Source organism: Phasianus colchicus, chromosome 6, assembly GCF_987193195.1.
Source record: "Phasianus colchicus chromosome 6, bPhaCol1.hap1.1, whole genome shotgun sequence".
Classification (NCBI taxonomy): domain Eukaryota; kingdom Metazoa; phylum Chordata; class Aves; order Galliformes; family Phasianidae; genus Phasianus; species Phasianus colchicus.
The window spans coordinates 19,183,009-19,201,899 of record NC_143441.1 but is presented as its reverse complement, the minus strand read 5'-3'; the positions used below and the strand labels follow the sequence as shown (position 1 = coordinate 19,201,899).

General features: G+C 40.1%; 1 protein-coding gene and 1 long non-coding RNA gene across 7 annotated transcripts in view; both read right to left on the bottom strand.

Moving 5' to 3' along the window:
- Positions 1–1,487: 1,487 nt before the first annotated feature.
- LOC116226968 (uncharacterized) lies at positions 1,488–12,761 on the bottom strand. 2 transcript variants are annotated; one of them, XR_004166447.2, is made up of 6 exons: positions 12,562–12,761; positions 10,251–10,384; positions 9,267–9,383; positions 4,727–4,906; positions 2,312–2,646; positions 1,488–1,966 (listed from the first exon to the last, which is right to left on the bottom strand). It is a non-coding gene; the product is annotated as an uncharacterized LOC116226968 (long non-coding RNA). The 2 variants fall into 2 exon arrangements; XR_016467726.1 differs by lacking the exons at positions 9,267–9,383; positions 10,251–10,384.
- Positions 12,762–14,389: 1,628 nt separating this feature from the next.
- TBC1D5 (TBC1 domain family member 5) overlaps positions 14,390–18,891 on the bottom strand; it is a 299,398-nt gene continuing 294,896 nt past the window's right edge. For all 5 annotated transcript variants that reach the window (XM_090142592.1, XM_090142593.1, XM_090142594.1 and 2 more), the window contains one exon: positions 14,390–18,273. In XM_090142592.1, coding sequence (XP_089998718.1) covers positions 17,986–18,273 — 288 coding nt within the window. In that variant the 3' untranslated portion in view covers positions 14,390–17,985. The remainder of the gene's footprint in view (positions 18,274–18,891) is intronic.

Below are 18,891 nucleotides of genomic sequence, written 5' to 3'. Positions count from 1 at the left end.
TCCAGACACACAATTAGGCTGGATAAACCTTTAAAATGCTACAAACTCTTTGCATCTGCACCTGTGAGAGGTGATGGATCCCTGTTACAGCTGGAGTTTCATTTTTAAACCATGAAGAGGAATTCTATGTGTGAACAGCTTGAAAATACAGGTTATAAAGATGTTTAATAAGGCCTTAACTTCCTATTAAGGGTAATCCTCTGCACACCAGCGTACTTGCTAACAGCATCAGACTGACCCTCAAAGAGAAATGGCAAACAATATGCTGGGCTGTGACAGTGAGAGATCAGGCAACCATGGCAATAACCTTGTTTGGGATAACCTTACAGCCAGAGATATTTTGGCTATAGAAGGACTCACATCTTTGACTTGTGTAGACTGAGTTTTTTGGGAATGGTGGCCCTGTGACTTGCATTTGTCTCCCCACTATCTGTTGGAATGGAAATACCTGCCTGTTCAGCAGGTCCTCACTGCCCCATTCTATCCATGCCTATTTGGAAAGCAGCTCCTGTGGGAATCCCATATTTCCTGTGGGAGTCAGTGCCATCTCTCTTGAAGCTCAGAGGCCAGGAACCACAGTGCACTAACTCCGGTTAGTGACAGCTCTGTGACTTGCTGTACATAAAGTTGCTGTGCCGCAATTAAGTACCCCGCAGAAGCATGTCAGCTTTCCACAAGAACAGAGGCAGCTCTGGTGAGCAACATCACCATGCAGCAGGCAGATAAAAACCTTTTAAAGGATCTTGGTAAGATGCAGTAGAATAAAAGAATAGAAGAAGAAATAAACCGTCTCCAGCTTCCAATTAACCTGGCCCCAGCTGTCTTATCATGTTAATTTTATATTTCACTTGTGTTAGATCAAGGGCAGTACAGATGGCTGCACTCAGGTGTGAGATGGCAGACATGGACTGAGGCACCCACAGCATGGCTCTCACCTCCCTGAAGCATGGGGAGGGGGTTCCTGTGGCCCAGCAGGTCACTGAAGATTAATAAAGCAGTCAGCAGGTAATTATCACCCCCTTGTTAGCCCTGGTCCCAAAGGAATAAATTAGAGGAACAAAGTAGAAAGGAGCTGCAGGAAGATCAGTGTGAGCTGCATCTCCTTGTGCTGGGGAGGGTGGGGGGGGGGGGGCACCTCCTGAAGGTTCCAGCTTGAAATCACTGATGGATTATAGGAGGAAGTTCCTCTCTGTGGGGGCAAGTGTTGCTATTTGTGCATTTTAGGCAGTTGAATTCACTAGTTCTTTTAGGGTCTAAGCATTTGCTAGCACTAACTGTAAGTCTACAGAAAGCAAGATGATCTCCCTCCTTTATATAGTCACCGTAGGCATATCTGTCAGGTGCACTGTTTTCACTTCTCAGTCTGTAGATCCATCTACCCTACTTGGGGCTTGTGGCAAATGGGAGGCTTCAGAATGATTAACAGTGCCTTTGAGACTACACCTCCCGAATGCAGAAGTCTCATTAGCAGCAAAGACAACAGGAACTCAATTAGGCATCTTTGTACAGATGTAGGCAGTGAAGACACATCTTTCCCTGCACTGAGTTAAGGCAGGAGATGAATTCCCAAAGCAGAGCACTTGTGTGGTAGTGTTGTCACATTTGCAACCCGTTAATTGTTTCATCTCACTGTGGTGAAATAATGCAGAAAATAGTTTGGGCTAGTGCACTTTTAGGAAACACTAACCACAGCTGACAAGGGGCCACAAGTCACAATTTTGGCTGATATCAGAGCAGAATGAACAAAGAACACAACAGGTGCAGTTTTTAGGTGAGAGGCAAAGTGATGGTACAAAACATAAAGCACAAAACATGGAGGGGATGGATTCTCAACATCATGGGAAAGTCGAAAGTCTTAAAAACACCACTGCTGGTCTCTCTTCTGCACTTTCATTATTAAAGATTGTTCTCCACTTAGTGGTTTTCCCCATCCACAGATAACGCACATTAACTTCTGAACTTGCAGCTGCAAAAAGGAAAGAAAAAAAGAAAGCAATATTCACATAGATGAGAATGACAAAAACTTAGTGATGCATCTCTGTGTGCTTTGGCACCATTCTGATACGCGCCGCTTAACAGCCCTTCTCCCGTGAAAGCTATGGGCAAATAATGATCTCTTTATGGGATAAACAGGAGCACTTGGAGGGGTGGAGGCAGACCTATTGGCTGAGTCTCCCAATGGCAACAGGCTCTGGAATACCCCTTCTTGTAGAGCTCAGCTATCCCCGCCACAAGAAGAGCAGCCGCAGGACAGCTGCACAGCAAGTTCCCCCTGGTGACACTTAAGATCTCACTTGATCTCTGCTAGTACCTGCAGAGGAGCCAAACAACCCAGAATAGGCATTGTCCTGTCCTCCTGCACACAGGCACGGCCTCTGTCTGCATCCTGCTGTGGCACAGCTCTACCTGCTATTGGAGAAAGCTGGCCTCCTTGCAGAAGCCTATTCACATACTGCTGTATCTCCGCAGTCCTCTCAAGGGATGGGCAGTTGGCCTCGGGGAATGCCCAAATGTCTTGGGTTTATCAGCCGCCTCCTCCTTTTCTCAAAAATAGGTCTGCCTTCATGTCAGCTGCTAGTATAGGCCATTACCATCCTTTGCTGTTTATAGTTGTTGTTTTTTTTTTTTTTTCCCACTGGAACAAATCTGTAGACAGAAAGCCAGAAATGGTTTAAATGAATTAAGATCATGTGTTCCTATGTGGCTGGACAACTTTATAGTTTTAAAAAAAAAAAAAAAAAGCAGGGCAGAAAAGGAAGTCAAAGTACAACATGAAGACATTTGATGGTAAGGAGATGCTGCAGAATGCCTTAAACCCCCAAGGGATGAATACAAGAACACTGTGAACTCCAGTTTTAAAGTGCAGTTCCTTACACCTGAATCCACCTACTCCCAGGGCTTACATCCAAATACCAAACAGCTAGGCTAAACTTCCAGCAAAGCCATCCCTATAAAGAAAGCTAGTGTGGGGCACCTTGGTAACATTAATGGAACAAAGTTATTTCTCCCTTTGCACATCACACTTTATAATCACCTCTAAATGTCATTGTCTCACAGCAACAAATGTAGTCTGAAAGCCATAGCCAGAGACTTCACAGGTCTCCCTCTCGCCATGGCGAGTACAAATTCCCCAATTATGATGTATTCTTAACACTGACGTGCTAAGATGCCCGACAAATCTACGTTCAGGACTTTCTGCAAGAGTTGTTCCTTTACAATAAAAGCCATCACTTAGTTGCAGTCATGTGCTGCTGAGTAACCAGAGCTGAATCTGCCAGCCACATCCATAAAGGACAAATCTGCCCAAAGAGATTTTCCCTTTCCCATTAGAAAGCACTAAGAGAACATATTCTGCAGAGCTGGATGCTGTTGAATCACACTAATTCATGAGGAACTCAGCACCACCACCAGAGCAACAACTGGCTTTGGTAGCACAGTTGTTGGCAGGTACTAAACACAAAGGGTCTTTGGTCTGTTTTTACACTTCATGGCCTCTGGACCTCATTATTTCTGCTGTTTGACAGAAGGGTAATTAAAACTCCACTGTAAGAATAAAACCTTAGAGATCTGTTTAGAAAGCAGCATTCTCCTGTAGTATTGCTTTGCAGAGATGGGTGTTGTCCACCCATTGTGTGTTTTTTTTTGCTTGGAAAAGGCTCCAGAAGCAGCTCACTCCCCAGGAGCTCTGCAGAAGGCTGCAGTAGAAACAGGCTCACTGAAAAGCAGCAGCTTGATGGTGTTTTACTCGTGGATCAACAAAATAGTTGAGATTTCAGTAAATTCACCTGAACAATTTTTTTTTTTTTTTTTTTTTTCCACTGCAAAACCTCCCATCCCTCCCTTCCTCTCTATCTATTAAACAGCCTAAAAATATCTTGGTGAGTGCAGTTGTACAGCAATGTGATATTTTTACTGCTACTTTCCCCTGATTACCCTTCTCTGTAGCTGCCCTATTTCACAATTACTTCCCATGGCTCACACTCTGTGCTGAGGGCTCTTTCTGCATACAGGGCTGAATGCCTTACAGCAGGACCAGCCCACCCCAGTGTTACCCCCAGCTGCTCCTGCTACCTGATGCTCAGAGTGATGTGCAGAGCTGAGGGGAAGCACACCCCTTTCCGAGCTGGGAAGGTGCCTGCTGTGAAGATGCAGTGATGTCAGCAGCGAATAATTAAGTGATAATGTAATAACTGTGAGTTTGTGCTCCATTAAGTGAGCTCCTGCTGGCTGCTTAATGAGCAAACAAAAACTCAAACCCTATTAATATTATTCCAGTAACATTAAATGTGAAAAGAAAAGAAAAGAAAAGAAAAGAAAAGAAAAGAAAAGAAAAGAAAAGAAAAGAAAAGAAAAGAAAAGAAAAGAAAAGAAAAGAAAAGAAAAGAAAAGAAAAGAAAAGAAAAGAAAAGAAAAGAAAAGAAAAGAAAAGAAAAGAAAAGAAAAGAAAAGAAAAGAAAAGAAAAGAAAAGAAAAGAAAAGAAAAGAAAAGAAAAGAAAAGAAAAGAAAAGAAAAGAAAAGAAAAGGAAAAGAAAAGGAAAAGAAAAGGAAAAGAAAAGAAAAGGAAAAGAAAAGGAAAAGAAAAGAAAACTCAGAAGTCCTTAGTAGTTATCACTTGGGAGTCATCTGGAAACACATGCCAAGCGCTGTGAACTATTCCAGCGCTGCATTTGGAAGTCTTAAAAGTTCATTTTCTTTTCAGAAGAGTGAAGAATAAGGTAACCATACCAACAGGAGGACTGCTTCCTCTCTGCAACATCTGGCTCCTTTGTTGCAGCAATCGGGCTCCTCCTCCTGCACCAGTGCTGCAACAACTGCATCACAGAGCTGGCTTGTGTATATCAGAGAGATGAGTAGAGCCTAGAGGATCCTTATTCGTCAATATAATATGTGAAATTTATGAAGGATCTAAAAAAAATAAACACAACAGGTTATATTGATGAAGCTGCAACAATTTGGAAGAAGAAATCCAGAGCCAGAGTTGCCACTGGGGCAGTGAGCAAGTGGAGCATCTTTCACTGAGCTTAGAGATGAGACACAGCTGCTGCATGGGAACACATACATCAGGGGTGCCCTGGGCATCTGGGACTTTGAGTCACACATAGTGGTAAATCAGTACTGCTGCCTTGGAAGTAAAGCCAGAAGAGTTCAGAGATTAATGCAAGGTTCATGCTGCACATGAATGATGACATTCTCAACGCAACAAAGCAAGAGATGGCCCTTCTGCTTGAGCTTATGATCCATGGAAAGACAGTAAAGCATAGATTCTATTATTTTCCCTTGATGGTAATAAATGAAAAAGAATGGATGTAAAGTCTACAGCTCAGTGCCCTAATTTCTAGAGGTCTGCTAGTTGAAGTGGGTCTTTTAACAAATTATTTTAATGGCCTTAAAAACTTTTTTTATGAAAAGGAACAAGTATTTTTTGTGTTTTCACTGGTTTTACTCGAAACTCCTTGTCAACAGACATTATTCAGTGTGCAGAATTTACAGTCAAAGCATTAAGACACTTAAGAAATCTTTCCTACAGAAACACAGGTTGTACCCAAGTATCAGAGACATGTCTAAGTCTAAGTTTAAAGACTTGGTACTCTATTAAGGAACTGAAACTTTGTACACCAAAAACATGAGCTACCTGCTATTTAATCTTGTAGTAACCTGCAGCAGTGATCTGGGTGTACCCTTATTTACTCCAACCAACAGGCTGCGGCTTACAGGAAACACAGGAAGATAACATGCAAGAACAACATCTCCCTGCTTCCTGAAGGACACACTTGATAGTGTATCATCAAGGACATTCTCAGCAGGTGATGTTTTCTCTGTTAAAAGTACCCTCATCTAATAGTTTGCAATACTATCCAAAAGGGGAAGGCATTTTGTAAGAAACACAATAGTAACAAACAAACAAAAGAATTATGTAGTTCTCTGCTCCAGAACAGGTTTTCAGGGGTTAGGTACACTGCAGCTTTTTTGAACAGAGTTCTCTGCTGTAAGAACAATGCACCATCACAAAGATAGTTCTCTCATGCCTCGTCTTCTCCAGAACCCTCTCATTTCTTGCTTTCCCCAAAAGAAGTGAAAATCAAGACCAACAAAATAATATTTGTGCCCTATGCTTTAGATATGAGAAGACAAATAAAATGGAGACTGGGAGGTCCATTTGGGATGTTGTATCTTTCAGATATGAAAGGATGAGTTATAACATTACAACTGGCAAGAAAAAGGCATAGTAAAAGACCAGTTTGACCATGTTAGACATCTGGCAGTAGGTGCTCGGCATCCTAAAAATCTTACTGTATCAAACACACACAAAAAAACAGGCATTTGCATTTAAAAATAGTTAATAGCCTACGGTACTGTTCTCCTTGTGATTATGATGACTGTCAAATAACATGATGCTAATATCTTACTTAAGGCCATATAAACATTGCTCTAAAGTGAGGGTTTTCTTTACATACGATGGGAACAAGTTAAAATATAGCAACTGCCTAAATCTCAGTCCAACTGGGAGTAGGCTGGTTTTTGATCTTGGACACGTTGTCCTTATCCAAAAATCCTTCATCATTGCATAAAGGCCTGCTTACACTCCCCATGCATACTAGGTTCTCTGTTAATGTTAGAGCTTTCTAAGCTAAGGAAGATGGCATGAAGACATTCCATATGCTAGAGCTCAAATATATTCTCTCTCAGATTTTCTAAGATGACAAATCTTTGTTTCCAGCTTTAAATACTGAAGAATAGCATATTTATTCTGCACAGACTTCTACAACACATCTTTTTCTCTGCAAAAAAATATTGTCTAGAGAAGTAAATATACTAATGAATTCAAGAAAAATTCAGCACTTTTACATAAAAATTTAAAAAATTGCCAAAATAACAAACCAAACATAAACACAAAATTCCTTCTTCCTTTTTGCAAGATAGGCTGAATTACAGAGTTTTGGAGCTATGGTTTGTTGAGATTCTGAGAAGACTCTGAGAAAGAACCTGCTCTAAATTCTTTCATTCTCTCATGCTGCAGAGAGATTGCATTGCATGATATTGGCTAAATTGGCACGTAACAGTGCAGAGGCTGACGTATCCAACACCCTTTTTTGGCTGTGCTGGATTTATTCCTTAATGAATGCATAAAGCCTGTCCAGCCTTTTTTCTTGAAAACCACAAAGGTATCCTACAGCATGAATTACTTTTCCAGTCATTGGCAAACAATGGACACTGTCGACATTCTCTGCATTATTACATGTAGGCAAGTGATAATTCAGAAGGGGTCATGCATCTAGCAGTCGATACTTCTATGCCTAGAAAGTTATTGCTGTCATAGAATGATTTGTCAGGGCAGAAACTTTATTTATATGTAGCAAACATCCAATTACTTTTATTGCATGCACCTTTGATACAGGATGTTGTTCAAATATGGCCTTAATTTTGAATTCTGTAAATAACCAAAGCAGAGAGTAGCAGGCATGTTGTCAGCATTTAGGCCATTGCAGCTTTCTTTGCAAAGTTGATCTAAGAGTCTGGCAAGTATATGACACTAATGATATATATATAGTGCCTTTAAACACTACTTCTGCAGCAAACTCATTTTCTTTCATTTCTAAGTTTATAGTCATCAGAAAAGCCATAATCAATATACCCACTCCAACTATCAAAAAGAAGTAAAGCAGGCTCTTCCCATTACCTTAGCAGCAGAGGATACCATTTTTCCAACATTTCCTATGCAATACTAGAGATCCTGAACTCAGAATATGGCATACAGAAAAAACAATGACAAGATGTTCAAAGTTGCCAGAACTATTTTCAGAAGCAACAAAGCATGTCTTCTGTTAAATCCAAATATGCATTTCAATGATATTTAGGTACCTGATCCATTCGGATGCTGACTCTGTCTGGTCCCATGACAGCACCTCAGCCATTAGACTGCCCTTCCCCAGAGGATTATACATGATCACAACCAAACCTAGGAGCAAACAGATCCTGCTCTTCCTCAGTGCAGCTCTGCCTGCTGGCTGCTCATCAAGACTTCTGGATGTCTGATTGAGTTTTCACATTGGTATTCTCTCCAGTGGCAGTGTAGTGTTTGACTCCCTGATTTCCCAAATGACTTCTGGGTAGCTGGTAGACCTTGGTGGAGCTGGGAATACAGCATGTTCTGAGTTTCCATCATGCCCATACAGACTATACTAGAATGTGCAGTGTTTGTCCTTGGAGAATCACAGATTCCTGTCACAGGTCATTTAAGGAAGATAAACAACATGGATAAGTGTCCAAAATGGGACAATAGAGGCAGTGCTTTGCTTTGCATTTAGGAGATTAAACAATAACCGTTTGGCAGCCTCCTTCTCATGAACTGAATGCCCTGGTCAACCCCCATTCCTTGCACTGTTCCTATCAAGAGCAGTCTGAAAGTCTGAGCTCAGTGAAGGCTCTGTGGTTGATTTTAATGGCCTCTATAGGTTTACTGCAGGTAAAGTAGCACATGGCAAAGCACCAATACTACTTCTGAACTTCTTTCTCCAGTTGGTAGCTAATCCTATAGCAATAATGATCATCCTATCCTCATTGCCCTTCCTGCACAGCTTGTACACTGGACAAAGAAAAACAGGGATGTGCCATCAGCTCTACCTTAGTGAATTACTCTTGAAGGGATAGTGCTATGAAGCTGCTATTTCACAAACATTTCATTAAACCCTAATGTGACTAATGCATTTGTTATTCATGTGCATATAAATTTATTCTTTGATCTGCTTGTAAATCTATTTTGAGGAACCTGGAGTTAACAGTCTTCACATTGCTCTCACACTCTCCCTTAATTATCATGGTACAGTTAGTTTCTCTTTTTCCCTCCCACGTCCTTTTCTTTAGAAAAACATCCTCAGGTCACAAAATCACAAGTCACTACGTGACATTTTTTAGAAAAGAAGTATTTTTTAGAAAACATAAAAAGTGCTTCAGTTACCAACCATCCCTAAAATTATTCTCCTTTAATAAGCATTGCACACACGGTTTTGGAGAAATGTTTTTTGCCACTTTTAATAGGTGACACGAAAAGTAACAGAAGGAAATTCAGGAAAACTCTGAGTGCAACAGTAATTATGGTGTTAAAACCCAGACTCCATAAGAACAATCTGATCAGATAGCTTTGTGTTTAAACACTTATCTACTGATGAAAATCTGTTCAAAACACAAAAGTCAGCATTGATATAAAGTCTTTCCCCTTTCCACAATCTTGTATCTCAAGGTCTGTTTTACTGTTGAGTCAGGTCACCTCACTCTGAAGCAGCACTGATTTATCCTGGTTTCAGGCATTTCCAGGCAGGGCAGAGCGCACGGTCCCAGAGCCTTTCTGTGGAGAATATTTCATAGTGGGATATACGTCCTGACTCTGAAACAGTGAACAGAGAGAGAAGAAAAGGCATACATGTCTTTCAGAGTACATCTCCAAAATAGCTCTATGAAGATTGTTCAGCAAGAAACCAATTGCAGCCGAAATGCAAACCTTCTCTGCCCAGTCTGGTTGCAAAATTTACGCATTCATGACAATTAATTGGCAGCAATGTGGAGGAAACCCAGTGCCTTTTCCCTCTGAAATCTTGTATAAACTTGTCATTACCAGGGCAGCAGCCCCTTAAAAGCAATGTTCCTTGCCATAGAACTGGGGTGAGGTGAGTGAGGTGGACACGTAACAGGAAGCACAGCATCAATCTGCCAGCACGGAGGCAGCTGCTGCTCCAGACTGGGTGTGTGCTGACCTACACCCTCAGCCTCCTTAGCAGCCCTGCTAACACTGAGCCCAAGTGTTTGTCAGTCCCCAGGGCTTGCAGGCCTTCTGCTACACATCCTCCCTGAACTGAGGCACTGACTTCCAAGAAGCCACCACCACTGCTGCCGCAACCAGCCTCGCTAGATTTTGCTACATGATTTAGCATTGCTAACAGCTGTGGTGAAATCCGACAGGGGAGTATCTGCAGCAAGCAACTCACAGTGGAGGTGTAAACCAGTTTTAACACATACTGATGCTTCTGTTTCATACACAACCCTCCTGACTCACAAATTGAAAGTGCAGACAGAACATTTTGAGACCAATTGCTGAGGAGCTGCAAGGAGCAGTGACCCTAGATAGGACAAAGACACTTCATCCAAGTGTCCTACATCAGAGCAACACACAGGATCAACAGGTGCTAAGGCAGTGCTATTTTGAAGCAGCTGGGAGGATTGTCACATTTAGAAGCCAGCTCCAGGAGAAACACACCTCAGTCTGAATACACTGATGTGATCCCTGGAGCTGGAGGAAGTGCTGCTCCACATCTGTGGCATTGTAACCGAGGCAGGTGGCTCTGCTGGCTCCATGGATTTAAGAGGTCAGGCTGGAGAGTGCCCTGCAGACTGATGAAAACCTCTGATTAAACCAACACTCTTGTGCTTGAAGTATGGTGAATGCCAACCTTAGGGCTAATAGTTTTGATGTTAGTGCAGTATCCTCTGTCTTACAGACATATGGATGAACATTTACAAAAAACAACCTTTGACTTAGTTTGTGAACCAGTCCTGACTTCTCCTTAATTGCAGAAGGGACCTTACCTACCACAAAACAGCAGTGAGCATGAAGGCTGCCCTCCATCTGATCTGGCTTGGATTGGTCCCCACCACATTACACATCCAGATCCAACCTCCTGGTGGCAATTTTATTCCTTACCAAAGATGGGCTCTCCCTACATTTTTTAAAATGAGAGGATTTGAGGATGCTTGTCTGTGCTTAAGGGGTCTAGAAGTCAGGCTCACAGTTTCTCATTTTGATGGCAACTTTCTTCTAACTATGGTATGTAGCTCTCTCACATCCTTTGTTGTGGTTTTCCCCAAATGATTTATAACTGAAACTCCCATAAACCATAACATTTTTGTGAAGGTGTGAGAGGATCAGATGGGTATGCAGGTCATGCTGGCAGGGAATGCCAGGGAAAGACAACAAACATCATGCTGTAGAGAAGCACCACAAAATGCGTATTTAAAAAGACACAAGTATTTCAGAAAACAAAACCATTCTTTATAAACAAGAGCATGTTCTGATTTTCCTTCTTTAAAAAAAATCTGTCCAATCCATATTCATCATCAAACTTCTCTGGTGAGGCCAGCAGTACCTAAATAGGCTCTGAAAAAATACACGGGCACAAATACACTGAAGAACAGCAGGCATTTTGCCTCTCTCCAGCTGTCCTAATAGACATTGGTGTTTCACTCCAAACTAATGACCATACCAATCCTACCATCTAAAAAGAACAATACTTAGATTACAAGCATTTTGAAGACTTTTCCTCTCTCTCTTCCTCTCTTCTACTTACTTCAACATAACTGATATGGCGATGGAGGAGAGAAGATGATGCAATCTATCTGAAGACCTACACAAACATTTCTCAAAAATTTTCACACATGGCAAAATGCCAAAAATGTGAAAAAGATTTTTCTTCCTTCTTAAGCAACTCTAAAGTGTAGACTTTGCATCCCACAGAAAGAAAAAATTGAGGAAACCATGCTGTAGTGACTGCAATGCTGACAAGGTTAATGGCACTTGACAACTGCCTTCCTTTTTCTTTTTTTTTTTTAAATTTACGCTGAAACTTAGAGATATACAAAAGGCAACAACTAGTAATTTCTGCCTCTGGAGACTCCAACCTTGCTAGTAGTGCTGTGGCCCTCACACAAGGAAGAGTTCTCCCATCCCCACATAACAAGGCACACACCAATGCACAGCGGCTAAAGGAAAACAGACACCATTCCCCATTATGGTTTTGTAATGTCAATGCTTGACACAAACTCCACTCACTGAGTAAAGTTCTGAAGATATCAATTGCTTCAGCATTTTAAGACAAAATAGGTCAGAATTCTACTTCATAGTCAATTTTAATACACCTTGGCTGCTTTCCAGGTAAAAGAACCCCAAATCCTTAGCTACGAAATTTCATTCCCAAAGAAGGGGAGAAGTATGGGAAAAGAGAAAGGCAAAGCATTTCTGAGTCAAGCAAATATATATATATATATTTCTTTTCTTTTGTAAAAAAGTGTGGATAGAAAAAACACATTAGCTAGTAAACTTACAATAAAGCTTAGCACAGGAAAGTTATGAAGAGTGAATATGGACACCACCTGCTGTATAAGTATTGTGAGATCTGTGTAACATTGCAGATTTTCACTGGAACAAGGAGCACCCTGGCTGGGCTGGTGGCCAAGCTCCAGGCAGAGGGGATTGGAGTCCTCAGATGAGAAACACTGAACTTTGATCACAGTGACTGAGAACTCATTTATTCAGAAAATAAAACAGCTTAAGCTTTTATGGGTTATGTCCGGTATCACAAAGCTGCCAGATGGGCTAGGCTGTGGGAAATTAAAATAAAAGGCATTTAGAAAGAAGGTCTGCTGGGATATTCCCCCATTGCAACTTCTTCACAACTTAGTAAACATGTGCAATTCATTGTTCATCATACTGGAATTAATCTTCTCCAGACTTTGAAAGTTATTGTCCTGAAGCACAATTCTGAAACACAAGTATTTTGGCCCAAGATACTTACCATAGGTTCCTTTATACTTTGTCCTGTGGTACCACCTGGAGGCTGGAGTCTCAGTGCTGTATCTGCAATGCATGTGTGGTGCCAGAGGTCTTGAAGACAATACAAAGATTAAAAAAAACCTTCAGAGAAAGCATAGGTAAGGACTGCAAGGCGCTAATCAACGAGGAAGGCAATGACTGGAGAAAGCAATGTCTGGAGCACTCCCATCAAGAAATACCCTAATTCTGTCCAGCTGTGGGCTGTTGGTGGGCTGGGCATTACACCTGGGTGTGGGTGCAAGTGCTGCAGCAATTCAGACAGCAGGGCCAGTGGTAATGGGAATTCTACATGGCGGAACCAAAAGTATTCAGACTTTAAAGAAAAATTCTATAAGCCAAGTGAATCTTTACCACGTTCTGATAATTTTTGCAAACCTAAATAAGCTCTTTGTGTATAAAAATATATTTGTTAAACATTCTGATGTTATTTCAATCATATTTTTAAAAGGGGTTTTGAGGACAGGCTCTTTCTCATGTACATTTTCTGCCATGTGTTCCAGGCTACTCGTGGATACAAATATGGCACATTCTTTGACTATCTGCCTTTTAGTATCTACGTGCTTTATATTTTCTCTCGTTTTAAAGAGAAATTTAATGCTGATCTGAAACTGCTACTATATTCTCCCTGTCCCTTGGATTCAATTAGAAAAGCAGGTAGATGAAGATATTGTGACAACTATTCTTTCCCTCAAAACTATGCAGCAATTTATATTCCAAAAGGCTGACACAATAATTTAGAGCTTCTTTGTACTAGTTAAAAATTCAGAACTATCTCATCTCACCGCAGTCCCTGAAACCCACAGTGAAAGGCAAAGCTGTGAAAATTTTCTCAGCTCAAAGCACTATAACTGCATGTGACAACTTAAGCAGCAGAGCTTGGATAGTGCTTACAGGGTTTTTCATGTTGTCACCACAAAAGACAGCAGAAGTGTTAAAGCAGTGGGATTTGAAGGATCAAGTTCTTATCATTCATTGCAAGAGGAATGGCAGTGTCTTCCCCATGAAGTTGATATGTCTTTAGTTCATCCTGCAGCTAAGCATCAGCTATGATTTTGCAACTTAGAAGCATAGACAGGTTTGTACCAACTCTGCTGGCATAGTCAAACCAGGTGCGTAAAGACATGCAACACACTGTAGCACACAGTTGCCATAACTCGTGTATGCCTTGTGGTAGATACAACTTTTTGTGTTCAGCAACATTACTGTCTCACTTTTGTGGTATATTGTTTTCTTACATTTAATTATGTAATGCTCTTCAATTGCATTTCAGCAGTATGGGAGCAAATTCTCTGATACGATCCTGCTGCTGTCAGCTGAGCTACTAATATCGGATTTCATCTGGCTCGCTGTTTGAAAGAGCAAAACCTGCTGAACTGATAAATGTACTATTATTAACCCTATTCTGACACTTTTTGTGATTACAACAAACAGTCTTAGAAGTTCTGTTCAAATTCAGTGAAGAAGATGGATCCTGCCCCAAAGAATTTGAAGTTTAAAAGCCTCACGGTTCATCCCTTGCTACTTGTCTTCTGTTTCTAAAGTAACACATTTCACCTCTTGCAGAGTCCTCCTAATACCTCTGACACTCTTTTTCGTGGTTAAATATATTTCAAGCAGCAGGCAAACAAGTTGCCTGTGTGCACGTTTCAAGTTGCTGTTTCTCCAATGACCTTCTTTCATGCTCTTTCATCTCTAAATTTAGCTAGCTACTGAAGTGAGTCTAGCGACACAGGAAATACTAATGCAGACTATATGTAATCACTCTTAAAAGAACAGCACAGATTATGAGACGGTGTAATCACTATTCTGTAGCCAAATGAAGTTTATTTTATGAAACTGCACCTTTTCAAGTCTAATAAACCATTACAGACATTCAGTCCAGACCAACACATGCAGCACAAAATCAAAAGTATTATTCAAGGGCTGACACTCAGAACATGGAAATCATTTAAGGATTGTTGTGTCTGTATTTGAACAGATGACATTGTAACTGCCAGGCACAAGTGTCCCACAGACATTAAACCTGAAATTTAATCTTTGTCAATGCTGCTTCATTGTCCTCTAATGAGCAAAGTACATTGTAGAATAAAGGGAACCATTTAAGAATGTGCAATAAAGTATTGAGATTCAGAAAGGTACTGTACAGATACTGAGATGGGAACTGAGATGAGATGATGAGATCATAACAAGTTTAATGAAGCAGCAAAAAGGTTATACCACTTTAAATATTGTACAGCACTGTCAGATACAATAAATATGGCAAAATAGTAAATGTTCTGCGCCACTTGAGTAAGATGAGTAATGAACAATTTGATTCCCTGTATCAAATACATAAAATCTGATTAAAATATTAATAATATATCTGCTTATATAGATAATGGAATAGTTTTAAAGTTTCTAATAACCTTTGTTTTGAGAAATCAAACTTCAAAAATTCTAGTAAAAAAGCTTTTCTTTCTGTGAAAACAGCACAAGCACAACCCAGGAAAGTAGTTAATTCTTTCTTTAATAAAGTGGGCTAGATATTCTTCTGGGATAAAGACACAAAGTTCCATAACTAAATGAATACCCAGTCAAAATACCATACTGCCTCTCTGCAGTATATACAACTGATATGACATGCAAAAGACTTCAAACAGCCATAAATTACAGATGTAAGATACAGTACAACAGTTTCAAATACATATCTTCATCCCATATGAGTTATTATCACAAGTTTTCAATGCATATCAGTTTTCTATCTTGTCACTGGTATCCATGAACATTATGAGCGGGTCTTTTCTGGGGAAAAAGAATAATCTTGCACTTTAAACGACAATTTATTTCTCAGTATATTCCTAACATAAAGCAAGACAGGGTGATGGTTTGATATTCTGTCTAACTTACAGGCTCATCTGATTTAAAGAATATATAAAATTTTAACTGCCTCTGTACCATGATTAAGTGTGAGACAGCAAATTTGTGACATGGAAGGACATGGTGTAACCAAAGCAGATTCGTTTACTAGAACTCGCTCTAATCTTACTTGCATAATCAACTCTCTGCTTCTAAGGATCTTATTATATCCCTTGGCATGACAGGCATCCAGCTCAGTGGTATCCACTGCTTAGCGAAAACTTGTTAGAAACTCCAAAAATCTGTATATACTTTCAGCGCTGCTTTAAAATATGCTGTATTGAAGATATAACTAACTTACAAAAATAAAAGAACTGTACAAATCACACTCTTGCAATGGCAATGAGACTGCTCAAGAAAACAGCAATGTGATCCCTGAAACAAACAACCAGAACAGAAATGAAAAGAATGATTCTTAAAATAATAAAAAAAAAGTAAAAACATTTTCCCCTGCCAAAGTTCTAGAATCACTGAAGGCTTATGTATCACAGAATATAAAACTTGTCTCTCTGCATCCAGAATATTTCTTTCCTCTTTCCACAAGTACTGGTTGAACAGATTCTCCTTTGTTGGTAGTGTGGTACAAGCCTTGCTGAATGGGTTAAGGCTAGAAGAGTTGGAAAGGCTTAAAAAACCCAACAGGCACCTAATCCCCTGGCATTTACACAGAATCAGAGAAATAAAATAAACCTGAAGGTAGGCATGTGTGTTTATTTCCAAAGTGATTTTCTATGAAGCTTAAAACTAAACCAAAATAAACACCTATCTGAAATGTTACTTGCTTAAGGTCTCTCATCTAAACAAAGTCATCGGACTGTTCACACCACTCTGCCATAGAGATGCGTGATGCTATGCCTGCTCGCAACATTCCAGTGTTTTAACATTTTACAAGGCACAGAGAATCTCAGAAGAACTACACAGCGGCTTCTGAATGTGTAAGGATATGGCAGCTCCCATGTAATTACATGACAGCTATCTCTTAATGTCAGTCATTAACACAGACCATCTAAGACCAGCAAGCCACATCGCCTCATCTTTGGGATACTGTACTTAACTCCACTGACAATTACAGACTAATCAGCAAATAATTACCATTTAAAAGACTATACCAACAGAAGCTTCACCATGCAGTTACGATGCTCTTGCACGGCGTACTTGATAAGTATCTTGAAACAAAATAATTCAGATTTTGTACTGTTGTTAGAAATGGAGAAATTTTCTAGCACTACTTCCTCTGGCTATAACTGCACAGGTCCTGCATGAGCAGCAGGCTTCCTCTGACTAACAGCTTCTTTTTGCAAATTCCAGAAGAGTTTAAAGTGAGTACAAAGAACCCCCATCTTACCTATTTAAAAAGAACTGTTATTAGATGCACTACGTACTTGATGGCAAAGAAATACGCTTTTCCATAGAAGAACAAGTTTTAGGGTTAATTAAAAACTTTCTGTTGGTTAATGCTGCTGCACTACTATGTATTTTTTTCTGACTAGTAATGTGGAAATAATATATGCATATATGTAAACAGAATATATAGAAGATAACAGCAAGGAGATGTAAAGTGCTTTTAATTATGAACATTTCATATCACTTTGCACCCTTCCATGTTAAGTTACCATACTCAAAATAATTTTAGATCAACTGGCTCAGGTGTACGCTATGAAATAATGTAATTTCCCTACTCTTTGATGGTAGCAATCTCAGTAAAATCAAAATCAATTCATGCCAGGGGAGTAAAAGCACACAGATACTAAGAGGGAAAGAGGTGAGCTGAGAATTCTCAAGGGGAAAAATAGCAGGCAAAGGGAAGTAAGGCTCTGTTGTATAGGTCCCCGTTCTCAAGGAATTTGTAACACATTCACTTTAACACAGTGCTGAGGAACTATTACACAAACCAGTGCCTTTAACACACCTCAGGCTACTGCTGGATGAAAAGAAAGAAACTAGGATTCCTCAACTGAGAACAAGTGCCAGAATGATGCTTTTAATTTTTCTGATTTACATTCTCTATTTCTCTAGTCACAGACTCTGAAGAAACAGTATCCTTGCCTATTCAGAAAACCCAGTCTAGCATATTTTGCAGAAGGACGATATTAAATCTAGTTTGTCTTTGCCTCTTCAGGTCTGATGTCATGTACCTAAGCATTTCCTAATCCATTATTGTACCTAGCACATACTATTCTATGTTTCAAGAAAGCAACAGTTCTATAGTAACAAAGCTCCTAAGTAGGACAGACTATAACTAAGAATAACTGTATATTAGAACCAGGTTTACTGGGTTTTTACTTAAGGCAGTCATTACAAGATGTATATTCTTTTTGAAGAGTCGCAACAAAAAATGTATTTTTTTTTAACCTAGGCTTTTGGCAGCTGAATGCGTTACCTTCACCTATTTTCTGTCCTTCTAATCCAAAGAACCGTCCAGCCTGTGGAACCACTGGAAGCCGAGCTGAGGTGTACCAGCTGGCCTTCTAATTTCTCCCAGTCAGTTTAGTTAGATGTCCAGAGGGCTTACAATAGCAAAGTCAGAATCTTTGCTGTTATTACTACTGTTGTCATCAGGGCTGGAACTCAGGTTGCTGGAGGAGGCTGAGATGGAGCCCATCAGAGGGTCAGAGAATACCAAAGGACGAGATGGAGCTTCTGGCTTCACTGCTGACTCCTTGAATGTCTGAAGCAACTGTGCGGGCTCTGGGACAGCACTTCTGCTTCCTTCTTCTTTGGAAACCAAAATACAGTCATCAGCACCCTTACTCTCTCTAGTGCTTGAATCAGTGGCAGTCTGTAAGACAACAGCACAGAAAGAACTATAAGTCAGTACCCATTTTACTTTTTAAAAGAGTTTTCTGACACACAGTGGTGATTCAGGAATGGTATAGAGGAATTATCATTATTCAAAACTTGCAACGCTCATATCAAAACGTAAAAAAACCAACAACATGTATTATGGATTAAATTATTAAAGACAACAGTACAAAAGCTCTAAAATTACCATCAGATATAAAGTTCTTATATGTTTCTTTATCACAGTGCATCTGGGCCATGCTCAAAGTAGCTGGGCATCCAATGCCTAAATCAGAGTTGTGAAGATTTTAGGCAATTCTATTCACCCTGCTGTTATTTTTCTACTAAAGTACATAAAGACAAACTGAGGTATTTTTTGCAGATCTGCATATACAATGGTATCTTGCAGTTCTTCAAGTGAGTGGTTTGACATAAAATTTCCTGATAAAATTCTGATCAGTGGAATCTGAGCTGTACATCATATTTTAGTGTGCAGCAGTTCAAGGCAGATTTGTACTCGAGGTCTTCAAGGCTTGATGTTGTAGGCTGAAGAACTAAGCACTGTCTCACTTTACCAGAAAACCTGGATCCGGGAGTTCCTAATCTATCTTGTTAG